At 46.6% G+C, this 14114-nt stretch overlaps 1 protein-coding gene across 1 annotated transcript in view; it reads left to right on the forward strand.

The window, feature by feature from the left end:
- LOC126567232 (protein kibra) overlaps positions 1-14114 on the forward strand; it is a 29560-nt gene that overhangs the window by 13624 nt on the left and 1822 nt on the right. The window contains exons 2-5 of the mRNA XM_050223467.1: positions 10562-10863; positions 10930-11089; positions 11160-13372; positions 13452-13722. Of these exons, the coding sequence (XP_050079424.1) occupies positions 10562-10863; positions 10930-11089; positions 11160-13372; positions 13452-13722 (2946 nt within the window). The remainder of the gene's footprint in view (positions 1-10561; positions 10864-10929; positions 11090-11159; positions 13373-13451; positions 13723-14114) is intronic.

Here is a 14114-nt window from a genome sequence, read left to right on the forward strand (position 1 = left end):
GTTATTCCGCTTGCCATCGTGTAAACCTATTGAAATTTTCTGACTTTTATTTATTTTCAACGATATTTTGAATGCGTGAATAAAAAATTGTGTATCGTAAAATTGGTACTTTAAAAAAATCATTTCTAACCTAGAACCGCCATATGTCCCATAGGCAATATACGTTGAGGATGGCTGGTATCGCTGCTATGAACGAATGATGGATTTGCATCTGCAAGTCTGGTAGCACTGGCGTGTACGCGTTTTATTTATTTATAATTAATTATGACGGTCCAGTGCCGTATTGTCAACACCGCTTGTGTTGAATAAATTTTATAATCATATTGATAAGGCATTTCCTCCTTATTCTTTGCCTTATCCCGGGCATACTCGGTTATGGTTGTGGTGATGATGATGGTGATATATTCGTAGATGATGTGCGTTTTGATGGTCCGGTTCTATTGTTGACCTTTGTGGTTCGATCAGGACTGCAACAAACAAGCAAATATTGTTAAGACAGCACATTTAGTTGTCTGGGTACAGTGTTCTCCAGTGCAGTCCCGCAATGACATTTCAAGCTCAATCTAGTCAGCGTCCAATCTAAGGATGATCGGTAAGCTCTCTCCCACAGTAGCGAAAGCGACTTCACTACTCTCGAGACTAAACCCGCCAAACACCCCGAACCCGACGCCAACGCTGTCAAACTCAATGTGTCAAAACTGGACTGGAGTGGAGAACACTGTACTTTCAACAACGCCTGCCTCCCTTTTACGGCAGTGTTGGAATCGCCCTCGAGTGCTGTTGCCCAGTCATCGGATCACCCGTGGCACTACAAAAATACACTTAAAACATAGACAACACAACATTTAACAAAAAAGGAATGGGGAAATACGAATAAGGATTGAAAGGATACTAAGGATGCGGAATCATAGGACAAGACCGTTGTCTCTGGCGAATCGCTAAATGATCCTCATGTAGGGGAGATCACTGATAGCCCACACTTCTCTAATTTCTGTACCCTTTCGTCTGCCAATATGCTCGACTGCGCTCAACAAGGAGGGTCTCTTGGTTTTAAATTCCACGCAGGACCACAGAAGGTGATCCACGTCGTGGAATCCGTCACCGCAGCTACACACTTTTGTCCGAACGTTTTATTTATTTATTTATTTTACACAAAAATTGTCTTAATAACTAAGAATGGTGAGGAGGACAATAGGGAGATTGAAAAAAATGCACACGACACTAACGAGGATGCAAGGAAAAAATCACGTAGATGAGAACGAAAATGGGACACAGAGACATGGTAGTCGAACAGGTGGTACGCGTTAGTGAAGGCCGATAGCGCTCTTAAAAAAGGTTCGTTTGAACCGTATCGCGTAGCCGGTGGGATGGGGCATAAAGGGGGATGGCTGACAGAAGAGAAGGAACATCCAGATCATTGGAGAGGAGACTTGCGATAAAGCATGATCGGAGGTGGTAGTGTCCGGCTTCTATAGAGTCCAGCCCATGAAGTCGACAGCGAACAGGATAGGATGGAAGGGTCAGTTGATAATCTGCCAGGAAGCGACGAACAGTTTTGTTCGTCGGTGGAATTTTCGCTGCACCTTCTCCAGCCTGGCCATTGCAGTCGAGCCTGGGGGAGACCAGACAACGCCGGCGTAGTCCAAGGTGGATCGGACCAAGCAACAAAACAAAGGCATAAGAGGTCTCTAAGTTCTGAAGACAGTCAACCAATCAGACCCAGAGCTTTGTTGGACTTGGCCACAACATGATCAACATGTACGTTAAAAGAGAGAGTCTCGTCCAGCCACACACTCCCAAGTCTTTCACGGAAGTTCCTCGACCTATGGCGGTGTCATGAGGGGTGTAGTTGTGATAGATCTTAGAAGATCTCCCAAACGAAATAACACAACATTTAGCAGGACACAGATTAAGGCCATTGTTAAGACACCACACGGAGAAGGTATTAAGGGCATCTTGAAGGAGACAACAATCAGCAGACGAACTCACAGGAAGGAAAATTTTAAATTTTCGGGACAATGCATGTCAATATGAATAGAACAATAAAAGTGCACGAATTTTTTCGCTATCACCAATCGGCTAATCTATGTAAGCACCATTTTTGTACACTCTACCGCAATTTTATTGGTAACATTGGTTCGTCCGAGTGTCCCCATCGCCTGCTCTCCACCCAAAGCATCACCTGCTGCTATTCGGTGTTTGGGACCCCAGCACAATCCAAAGATCCAAACAAGTAGCCTACACGTTTCGACTTGCCGGTTTGCTTGGTCGCTGTGTATGCTCTCCCAACACCCGTGCACCAACCAGTTTGCCTGGTGCACTTAGGACATAGAAAATCCTAAGCCTGAAACCGTGTCTTTCTACTACTCGATCAAGTACGGAGTGGATGTAGTTGACCCAATGTGTAGAAAGTACTGTAGAAAGTCCGTGAAAAGTGTTAGTAGAAGGTGACCTGTTTATTCAAATTTTAATAGTCTGGATTTGGCGGAAATCAATGCTTGGGCCTTGTAAAAAGAACTAACAAAAGAAAAGATATGTAGACGATTTTCGATTTCAAGCTAGGCGAAGAACTTGCCAAAGAGTACGCTGAAAATAAGAGCGCTAACGCTAACTTGCCTATGTCAGGTGCTGGAGGTTCTCGTTGGCACTGTCAGGTTCAAATGTCTTGTCACGAGAGCAAATGTGTCACGAGAGCGACTGCTTCACATGCAATAGACCATTATTTAAAAAATGTACTAAAAGTGTTTCGTACGTATGCGTTTCATGTGAGCCAGGTTCCGATGAAACAATGTAATATTTTGAAAGCTAAAGATGTGTCATACAGTACGGGACAAAATAATTCGTACGCTTTAACTAGTTTTTCTACAAGCTCATTATTTCCTTCAATGTAATAGTTACAACAATGCTATCTTTAGGAAAGTTGTTGCCCTATTATCAGGCAATAATGTTGTAGAAGTGAAGTTATTCGAATAACGCATGACTTTCTAAATATATGCTATCTTTCAGGAAAGGATGAGGATCGGAATGGACCAAATAAATCATACATCAGATTTCTTATTCACAAATTATGCTTATACCAAATATCTCCTTTTATTTTTGAACTCTTAATATTTGGTATGACCACCCCTTTGCCTTCAGCACCGCTTCCAGTCGACGAGGCATACTTTCAAAGAGATTCCGTAGATATTCTGGATCAATTTTCTCCCACGCTGTTTTCAAAACATCAAACTAGTCGTCCTTGTAGGAGATCGATGTTTTGTCGACTTTATCGTCCAAATAACACCACAAATTTTCTATCGGATTCAAGTCGGGAGATTGGGGTGGCCACTCGAGCTCCTTAATTTGGTTAGATTTGAAGAACGCAGTTGTTGTTTGGGCCGTATGTTTAGGGTCGGTGTCTTGTTGAAAAATGTAATTTGTTTCTAGGCCAGTTTTCAATAGTTAAACCTCCAAATTTTCAATCCACAAGTTAATATACACATCTGCGGTCATAATCCCCTTGATATTCACCAAACTTCCGACTCCAGACCACGCAAACGATCTCCAAATCATAATGTTCTCCCTCTCCATGCTTTACCGTCCTCTGAATGTATAGTTCCTTAAGTGCGTCACCGGATCTGCGCCATACCCTGGATCAACTGTTTTGTTCAAACAGCTCATACTTGCTCTCATTGCTTCACAAAACGCTTTTCCAAATGTCTACGGATATCCCGGCGTACATTTTGGCAAATTCCGATCTCATCTGTTTGTTTTGCATGCTTATGAAAGAGCGCTTCGATGCCAAACAACTTTTCAATCCACTTTCGTTGAGGGGCCGGCGTGAGTTACGGCGATCGACATCCAGATTCATCGATTCCTTAATTTCCCTGGAAAGACAACGTCGGGTTTAGTTGCGCCAACCGAATTATTCTCGCATCATCACGACGGGTGCTAAGTTGCGCACAATTCCAAAGTATTCGTGTTTTTTCCAGATATATGCTGCACAGCTCCAATAGAAATCGAATACTTTTCAGCAATTTTCCGGAAAGCAATTCCTTTTTTGCGATCGCTTATAACCAGATTTCTCACATCGAGCGAAATTTGTTTTCCTGACATTTTACACTTTTCATGTAACGCTCTTTCCAGTAAAAGAACTGTCACTAACTAACTGACTGTGACTAACAGTGCCTGAACTGTTAGTTAATTATCACGGCAAGAAAAAAGGTTTTTTAAAGTGTATGATTTATTTAGTCCATGCTCCAAAAACCAACTGTTGGCTATAGCAACTTCTTGTATGCATTTTTTATTTTTTTCTACAATACTAAAAACTTTATAGAAAATACTATAATTCTTCCGACTAAATCATGGTTTTTCATCAGAAAAATAAAGAAAATACTCCTCAAAGAGCATTTTTACTTTGCGCGTATGATTTATTTTGTCTAGTACTGTAGATGCTTTGAATCTAGGCGTTCCTTTTGCTTTAGAAGCTTTATCCTATTGACATCAAATTTTTGTATTTTTGTGTATCTAAAGGAAGTCCACAGACGCCCGCGTTTTATTGTTTTATTATCATTAAAAATTCAACTTATCACATGATTGTTTAAATAATTTATAGTTCTAACCCTAGATTTACTGTCGTTCAACCCTGTAAGGAATAATTATATGCGTTCATCACTAAAAGTCGTATAATTTTATATTAGTGTAAAGAAAACTGGCCTTGATATCCTTGGTTAGACAGTTCAATTCGATTTTTTTTATTATTGATTGTGTTGCTAACAAAGCTTTATTATACCTAATTGTGATGTCTATGAATTATGTTACCACAAGAAACACTTAATTAATAATAAACATGTAAAAATATGTTTACATAACGTATGGGACAAAATTGTCACATATGGCGGTTCTAGTGTTATGGATTTAGGAATGGGTTAGGCGTGTATGTCCTGGCCTTCGTAAGGATAGGACTGGTTGGTGATATCTGGATTCGGTATCTTCCCTTGAAGAAGGTGTTTTGCTTGATAGGGTGGAGTTTGTTGCTGAGTTCTAGGTTATGCCTGCTGGTGTTCAAGTTTTGGTAAAGTGGATCTCGCTGGGGGGAAAGAAAGTGGTGTGCTTCTGCTGAACGATTATCGGGGACACAAGTAAGGAGTCTAGGAGCTGAATGTGGGCATCTTTGGAGGTGGCGTGTTCCAGAGCGCGACCAGAACACTGGTACTGTCGGTGAAGATGACGTTTAGTCGGTCGGTCTGTAGTCTTTCGTCGGCGGCTAGTTGGATGGATTTTGCTTCGGCAGAGAAAATGAAAGTGTGATTAGGAAGTTTGATGGCGCTGTTGTCTATGGAGGAGTGGATCCCACAGCCGACTGAGTCATGGTGATCGGAACCGTCTGTATAGATATGATGGGAATGTTTTTATTTAGTTTATACTAAGCGGGTAAAGTTATTATCGGGAATGTGACTGTTTTTTTCCAGTTCTCCCGAGAGAGCGGTGGTTCAAAGTTAGGCTCTCTCGTGAAAGGAGACTTTATGCCTACAGTAAAGGGCACACAGGGCTTCACATAGCCATTGTTCAAGGTTCTTAGACTTTGATTACATCTTCTTGATAGGATAGAGGGACACACTAATGTTCAGCATCAGACAGTCTATGTCATGAGCAGTATTTGGAACATAAAACCTCAACCAGTAAAGCTTGCGTATTTTAGACTTGCCTTAAATTATTAATGAACAGAGACCAATGTCACACAGGTGCTCAGTAATTATTTTTTTTTATTTCGTAAAGACGGCCAGGCCGTATTCCTTAAAAACTAATCTTATATCTAGCTTAACAATTCATTAAACTTATATCCTATTTGGAGGGCAGACATTTCCTGCTCCCTCAGTTCAAGTGCACCTTATCCCGGGTGAGCTCGGTTGTGGGGCATGTTATGGCTGGCGGCCCCACCATTTGGCAGAACGCACGAGTCCGAAAGCCACTACAGCATTGTGAAGCTACAGTAGCATCCAACTCTCGCATACCGCCAATATTAAAGCCGCCAGTCACAAATACACGTTGTCCAAACCTAATTCAATAGGTTCAGTGATCTAGTGTTGTTGCTGGCGACCCTGACGCCACCAAAGCGCAAGGAGCCGACTGCCACAATAACCTTGTAAGGTTACTGCAGAATCGAACCCAGACATTCTGCCAACGGCAAGATCGCCAGTTACGACCTCAGATCTCCTAAACCAACTTTTATCGATTCGGTCCCAGAATATCGCGCATCGGCCACTCCCGGGACCTTCCTGATGCCCGAACGGCTGCTAAGAGTCCGGGTCTATCCGTATCGAACTCCACACACGACCAGTGGATGGGGTCAAAGTCGTGGTATCCGTTGCTACAGCTACAAACCTCGGAGTCGGCACTACCTATACGTTGAAGATGTGCATTCATCGCATAATGATTCGACATAAGTCTCGACATGATGCGAATAAACACACGATCTATCGGGAGAACGTGAAACCAAGGACGCAGGGAAACCTGTGGTGAGATGGAGTGCAGGAACCTCCCGGAGTTCGTCCTCATCCCACATGGGGTGCGAAGAAACTCGTGAGGAGGAATCGGAACCTCTCAAAAATGCTGCCATCAGAGGCACCTCGTTTGACCAAGGAGTCCGCTTTTCCATTGCCGGGGATCCCGCAATGAGCAGGCAGCCATATACGCGATATTCGGAATGCTTTATTGAACAGAGAGCTTAGAATATTCAGTATTTTTTGCATAAAGTAATCAGAGCTCTTTAATGCCTCGACGGATGTCAGTGCTTCGACAGCGCTGAGGCTATCAGTAAATATAAAATACTAATCCGGAGGATTCGCGCAGGTGCTCAGTAATTAAATGAGTTATAATTCCAATACGAGAGCCTTTCAACATGGCACAACCGGTACTAAAAAAGCTCTGCTGATAGTCCAACAACACGGACTAAAATCAAGACCCTCTCAAGGTCTAAGTTGCTGAAAGGAACTTTATGTGAGATAAAACAGTAATTAAAAACATTTTATTGGTTATCAATTTGATGTCGCTGCATTTCTAGCCACCAGAACGAGTTTAATAAAAAAAAACCCTTAAGCCGCAGGGTCATAAAATATTTTGCATTTGCAATTAAAAACACTAGCTGGTAGCTTGTTTAATACCTTTTAATGGTATAAATGCATACCTTGGGAGGATTATTGGACATCGACAGGACAGCACACTAGATAGCTTTCTAATCCTCGCGAACCACCCAGCACCCCAAGGTCCAATGCCGAACCAGCTACACCAGCGCACCGTCAGCAGTCAAGGGGTCCGAGGTCCGTCAAATTGGTGTTTCGTTATTTTCGGAACTGTACCGAGATATTAAAAATCTGTTGCTTTTTTTTCTTTTCTTCCGTGGAATGCTGCAACGGTCGCAAGCGATCCGAGCAGCAGCAGCAGAAGAAACAAGCAGCTATTAACACCCCTGTTTGGTGGCGGTTAACGCCGGTCGTAAAATACAGGCATAATTTTTACGATTTGCATTTTACTGCAAATGCCCAGCAAATGCAGCCGCCGCAGCATGCGATGGGTGTCGAGTATCCGCAACCACCTTCTTCGCGCATCTGCCAAATCGGCCCCCCTGTGGCAGATAATAAAAACAACAACCATTACAAAACATCAAACAAGCGAAAGAACGATTGCCTCATGTGTGTGTGTGTGCCATGTTGGAATGGGAGGACTTGGGAACGGGAAACAACTTTCTGTTATTTGCTTGCTAACGCGTTAATTAAACCCAAGTGCTCCGTAACCGTTTTTCAACACGCGCGCACCGCCCTTGCAATGCACCATGTGTCCCATGTTGTCCCCCTGCCGAAGGGAGAAAGGGGTCGCGGCATCCCGAGGACGAAATGCTGGCGGCAGCCGCAAGTCGTAAAAATTCGTCCTTCGCTTCAACGCATTAGGGGCGTGTCGTAAATCTTCTCGCAGGGCAATCGGTTCCATCGGCAACCGCACAGAGACTGGGCCAATATCTTGCCCGTTCCTGTTGTAATCGGGCGGGCGCGAGCGCGTATCCCAAACTCTCGCACCCCAAAGCAGGTAACCAAACACTAGCCTTTAAAAGCGGCGCGCGTGGGTTGACGGCTTTAATTAAGTGGGCTGACATTCCCGTACATGCACCGGGAGAACCGAGTTGTCAGCAGGACGCGCGACAGGAGTGTGCACGGGTTTGTTTAATTATCCATTTTTTTTTTGCAATTGCAACTCGCCTACACGTTGCTTCGCTCTGACTGCTTGCGGACCTCTGTAATGGCGGGTGAGTAAGGGTGTAAACGCACACGCGGGGTTCCGGTGGTTTGCAAAGAGCTGCGCTAGAATGTTATCCAAGTGCAAACGTTCGATTGAAGCGGAACACACATTAATCAGACATCAATTGAGTTAAATTGATTAGACCCTGGATGGTTGTGTGGATGGCGAAAAAAAAAACAACGGACGTCAGCGGACATTCCAGAACAACGGGAGCACACACACACATACATTTGACATCTCGAGCCAATGTCGAAGGTGGTTAACATAACGTGATATAACATATTCAAATTTCGCTACAAATATCTTCCTGGAGTACTTTCATTGATTCTGATGCGAATTCCAAACGATTGTTTTTGCAACAATTTGGAACATATCCTGAGCTTCAATGGGATACCTTTGTTAGCGTCCGGGGGTTGAAAAAAAAAACACGGCCAGAAACCGTTGCGCTAAATTCTGGCGAGTGTGACCTTCGTGGCCAATTACCAACGAGAGAAACGCGAGCCAAAAGAAACACAAACTAACCCCGTGTTTGCATTTCTTGCTCGATTGATTTGTTTGTGTATGTGTGAGTGTGTGAGAGAAGTGGGGGGTGGGGGTTGTAGAATATTATGCTTCTTCCTGCTCGTGCACGCCATGGACGGAACGTGTTGGAAAACACTCTGGCGCGCTCCGGAGACGCATTTTTCAAAATACTTGTTGATCCACCACCGTTGATCCACCAGTAGCACACGTGGACGAGTAGGTACACGTGGTGCCTTGAGGAAAAACATAGGATTCATACTTCAAAACAAAATTTCTTGCATTGTTCTTCCCAGACGTGACCTTCAAACGAAACGATTGGTTTCGTTGCTCAACTCATAAACATTTCCATCGCAATAATCGTAGTGAAAGTGTTTGTGTGTGATTTTTTTTCTCTTCTCACTGCATGTGTCATTTGCTAAAAATATGGCATGGTTACAGAAGACCGCACGCAGACCGCGCGCGCGGTCTGCGTTATGCAATTGGGTCTCGGCGAGAGTTGTGTTTTGCTATATTTAAACCCGACAACGGGAACCACCAGAGGCAACCTGTTGTGTGATCGGCTTGTCCGCTGCTCCTACCCCCCGACCCCCTCCCGCCTGTCGTCGCGGGACTAGAATGTAGGGGTGGGTGATGGGGGGGGGGGGGGGGAGGAGAATGTGCGGAGTGTCAAAGTTTAAATGGCGTGCGCTTTGGAGCGGAGCCCTTAATTGACGGACCGGAGAATCAGCAGCTCGTTCATCTTCCGTTCTACTTTCACTTCATCTACTGCATCCAGGTTCCGTCTTCATGGATTCAGTATCGATTGGCGATCATGATGTGTGTATCTCTCCCTCCCCCCCCCCCCCCCTTTCTATCTCTCTCTCTCTCTCTCTCTCTCTCTCTCTCTCTCTCTCTCTCTACGAGGTCACGTTGCAACTAATATAGTACGAGACGCAAAGGACACATTAAGTTTAATTGAGTGAAAAGTAGGGTATGATTGCATTTCAGGAAGTCCTCATAACAAATGTCAGAAAATCGACACACCAGTTTATTGGACCAGCGTCAAGAATTAAACTTCCTGGTCGCCGAAACTCGTGCAGCTTCACCAAACTCTAATATGCCAGAAAAACCATAAAACCGGTTTACTTCTAGCTGAGTTACGAAACTTGGCAACGAACCTGTTGTTGTTGTGTTCCAGACATTTGGGACCGCTGCATCGCAACACATTCTATTGCATACCAGTCCATCGCAATGACCCTAGGAAGTCCTCCACCATCCCGCTGGGGCTTGTACTCCTATTGGACTCTCCCAAACTATTCTGGATATTTCTTAGTCTGCTCTCGACCATGACTAAGCACAAAAATAACGTCGTCTGGCAAACAATTCCACCGCGAAACGCCAACACTAGCATCGATCGGCGGTCGGGTTTTTTGTTTTATTCATGTATGTTTTCGCGTCCAAAATGTGTGTGGATAAAAATAAAAACACTTTACTTTCCAACTGTCTCCGCTTTTTCGCTTTTCCGCTTGAGGCCGTTTTGAGTCATGAAAATTTCCCAGCTTCGTCATCGCTAAACCGTTTTTCTTTGGCGGCAGCTGCCCGCCTGGGTGATATGATGTGTAGGTGTGCTGTTCCGAAAAAAGAAGAGAGAAAAAAAACTCAGCCGTGCGCTAACAGATTGCTATCTGTCTTTCTATAACTTCTGGAACTTGGGGATCTTGGACCACATATCTTGTAAATGTCTATATTGATGTTTTTTCTTTTGTTTGCTTTCAATGATCTTCCACAGACATACGAAACCGGAAACGTTCGCCGACTGTATCGGGAACGAGCTGCCATTCGGGTGGGAAGAAAGCTATGATCCACAGATCGGTACGTACTACATCAACCACAACACGCAGACGACCCAGCTCGAGGATCCGCGGCTACAATGGAAGAGCAAGCAGGACGAGATGCTGCGGGAGTACTTGTGCTCCGCACAGGACACACTGGAGGCCAAGAAGGAGATCCTGAGCGTGAAGACGCAACGGCTCCATCTGGCGCAGGAAGAGTACAACCATCTGAATGCGCTTGCCGCCAGCCGGACTAGTCGTGAGTATTGCATTGTGGTCGTCTAAAGCGAAGTCCTTGTATCTGATCTCCGGCACTCTTACACAGTGTGCTCATCCACGAGTTCCTGCAGTACCAAGTTCGATCCGGAGCTGTTGCGAGCGGATCTAGCCATCGCAAAGGAGCGCGTGTTTCGGCTGAAGAAGGAGCTGTCACGTATACAGAAGGAGATGCACAGCACGCAGAAAGGCGTCGACACGTTGGCCAGGTAAGAGATGCAACCGTCCTCCCCCCTACACGGAGGAATTCGTGTTTTAATTTTCATGTTTGCTCTCCAGTGTGGAACAAAAGCTCAACGCACACGTGAACGGATGCTACAACATCAGCGAAGCGCAAGCCATCATGGAGGAGGTGAAGAAGATACAGAAATCGCTCATCACCGGCGAACGGGAGAAGAAGGAGCTGATGAAGAGTTTGGCGCAGGTTAAGGATGATCTGACCCGGTTACAGCTGCGCCAGGAAAGTCCGGACGCGTCCACGTTCAATCTTGCCCAGGACCGCATCTGTGCTGCCTCCCAGACCGACCTGTCCTCCGAACACTTCCCGATGGGGGCGCGCGAGATGGCGAAGATGCGCCAACGGTACGACGAATGGCGCCGGCGTGTGAAGGAGATACAGGAGCAGCTGGCCGCGCTGGAGGAAAAGATACGGCCCGGGGAGCTGGAATCGGACCAGGATCGGTTGCTGCTGTTCCAGGAGAAGAAGCAACTGTTGCTGGAGTATCGTAGCATTACACCGAAGTCACGTTCGCCGACGGAAATGCGCAGGATTCAGAGTGTGTGCAGGCAGCTGGAGGCGGACCTGAACATGGCGTACGAGGAGTCGAACCAGTGCATTGCGAACCGGTTGAAACTGCACGAGGAGAAGCAAGCGCTGTTGCAGCAGCTGCTGGAAGCGCTCAAAGAGTTTACACATTTGGAGCATCAGCTGAAATCGTTGTCGGCGAGCACACTATCGATAAGTAGCAGCTCTAGCCTTGGTTCGTTGTCGACTGCATCGAGCAAGGGTTCGCTGAGTGGGCTCAGCTTTACCGACATCTACGGTGATCCGCTGTCGACCGAGCCGCAGATCGATATGGTCGATATGAACCGACGCGTCCAACGGTTATTCCATCCGAGCTCGGACGTTTCATCCCTGTCGCCCCGCAGCAGTCTCTCCACGGAAACGCCACCTGCTTCTTCGATGAAACTTGACTGGGTGACGGCGGTAGCTACGGGTGCCATTGCGTCTGCAAGCAACCCTGGCGTATCGCCATCATCGTCGGCGGCGGTTCATTCTGCCATTACTACTGCCAAACTGGTGAGCATGGGAGCTGGACCGAGCTACGCAACACCGACGGCATCCTCGGTAGCACCGACTGCAGTCCCCCCGGCACCAAGCTACGCCGTGGCGACCTCCAGCACCAACACTGCGTCCGTCACCACCGACTACAATATCGACCGGCAGCGACTCGAGGAGCAGCTGCAGGAGCTCAAAATCCGGCAGCTCGGCATCGCTGGAGGCCCATTGTCGCCGATCTACGAGAAACCACCGTACCTGGAACCGGCCGCATTGCTTAGCCGTTCGTCCTCCACCTCCAACACCCGGTCCGTGTCGACGACGGTGAGCGATGAATCGGTAGCGGGCGATTCCGGTGTGTTCGAGGCGTCTCGTGCTCCGCCCGCCCTGCTCACCAAGGAATGCGCCCAGGTACAGATTGGATTGCGATACTTGCCCGCAGACACCGCTCTCTGCATTACGATCGAGCGAGGTAGCAATTTGGGTGCGTTAGGACCACCAGCCGGATGTCAGCTCTTTATCCGCGCCATGCTGCTGCCAGGGTCGGGCTCGAACGGTGCTGGTGGACCCGGATCCGTACGTACTGGCACGGTTACCGACTGGGTGCGGCCATTGTTCAAGACGATGCTGATGGTACCACTGTCGCTCGAGAAGGTGTACGCGAAAACGCTTCACGTGAAGGTAATGGTGCTGGTTGGCCAACGGGAAGATTGGATCGGGAGTACGCAGATCAGTTTGGCGGAGTTTAATCCGGCCGATGCAACCATCAGTCGGTGGTACAACATCGTTAGCCGCCATTCGATGAATGAGTCGGAGTTGCTGGAGGGTTATGCTGGTGGTGCCATCATCCGGGAAGAGTCGTCGGACGAGTCGACCATCATCTCGTCGCAAACGTCGACGCTGACACGTAACCAGGGCCAAGACGAGCTGCAGGCTGTCCTGGAGCTGGTGTACGACGAGCTTTCGAACGATGATGAGGACGAAGAGGAGGAAGACGATGATGAGGACAATGAGGAGGAGGAGAATGATGAGGAGAACGTGGAGAATGAACTGGAAGATGGTGCGTTTGTGCAGGGAGACGAGGATCGTAAATCGGCCAGTGTGATGTGTCGTCGGCGTAGCAGCAGCAAACATCTGCAGCGGATAGTCCATTCGGTTGAGGAGGAGGACGAAGGAGAGGAACTGCAGAAGGAGGAGGGCTGTGCTTCTGCGGGTTTGTTTCAAGTTTCGACCGGTACTCTCCGTCGCAATAACACAAACACACTAACACAATCTTTCGTTTTCTTGTGCAGAAGCTACCGAACTGATGATCCAGGAGTACATGAACAGCGTGAAGGAGCAGTGTGGTGATGGAGATGGTGGAATCAATGCTCTACCGCGAGAGCCACCACCACCACCAGTGCAGCGTGTGGATAAGGAAACCAACACTGAATGTGCCTTTTTGCCGGAACGGAGCCGCAGGCGGTTCCCCGACCCGAACGGTCCGACGCGCTCATCCACCATCGAGGAGGGTTCGGTCGTGGACGATCGGTTGGTGAAACGATCGCAAACTTTCTCACCAAGGTAAGTGTGTAGCCCATTCTTGATCATTTATCACGGTGAATTACAACAGACTCGTCGATGTGATATGTATCCAAAGCATTACGGAAATTAAAACACTCACAACCGTCTTCGGTAACATAAGACAGTAGTGACATTTGTAGTCCAAAATAAGAGATTGGTAGATACGTTGTAGTCCTGATGTATAGGTTGCGGCATAATACTTGAATTAAAAGATTTGACAGTTTTGGTCAACCTTGAAAACACACATGAAACGCATGTATTTGAAAGCCATTTGATGATAAGATGATGAGTCATAGTGCTTTGAGCGGAACAACTGCTGATATAGTGCATAGAATGAATAAAAACAGATTTTGTGGGGTGATTCATCATTGATTTTTGATGGGTAAAAACAA

Source organism: Anopheles maculipalpis, chromosome X (assembly GCF_943734695.1).
Source record: "Anopheles maculipalpis chromosome X, idAnoMacuDA_375_x, whole genome shotgun sequence".
In the NCBI taxonomy this organism is placed as follows: domain Eukaryota; kingdom Metazoa; phylum Arthropoda; class Insecta; order Diptera; family Culicidae; genus Anopheles; species Anopheles maculipalpis.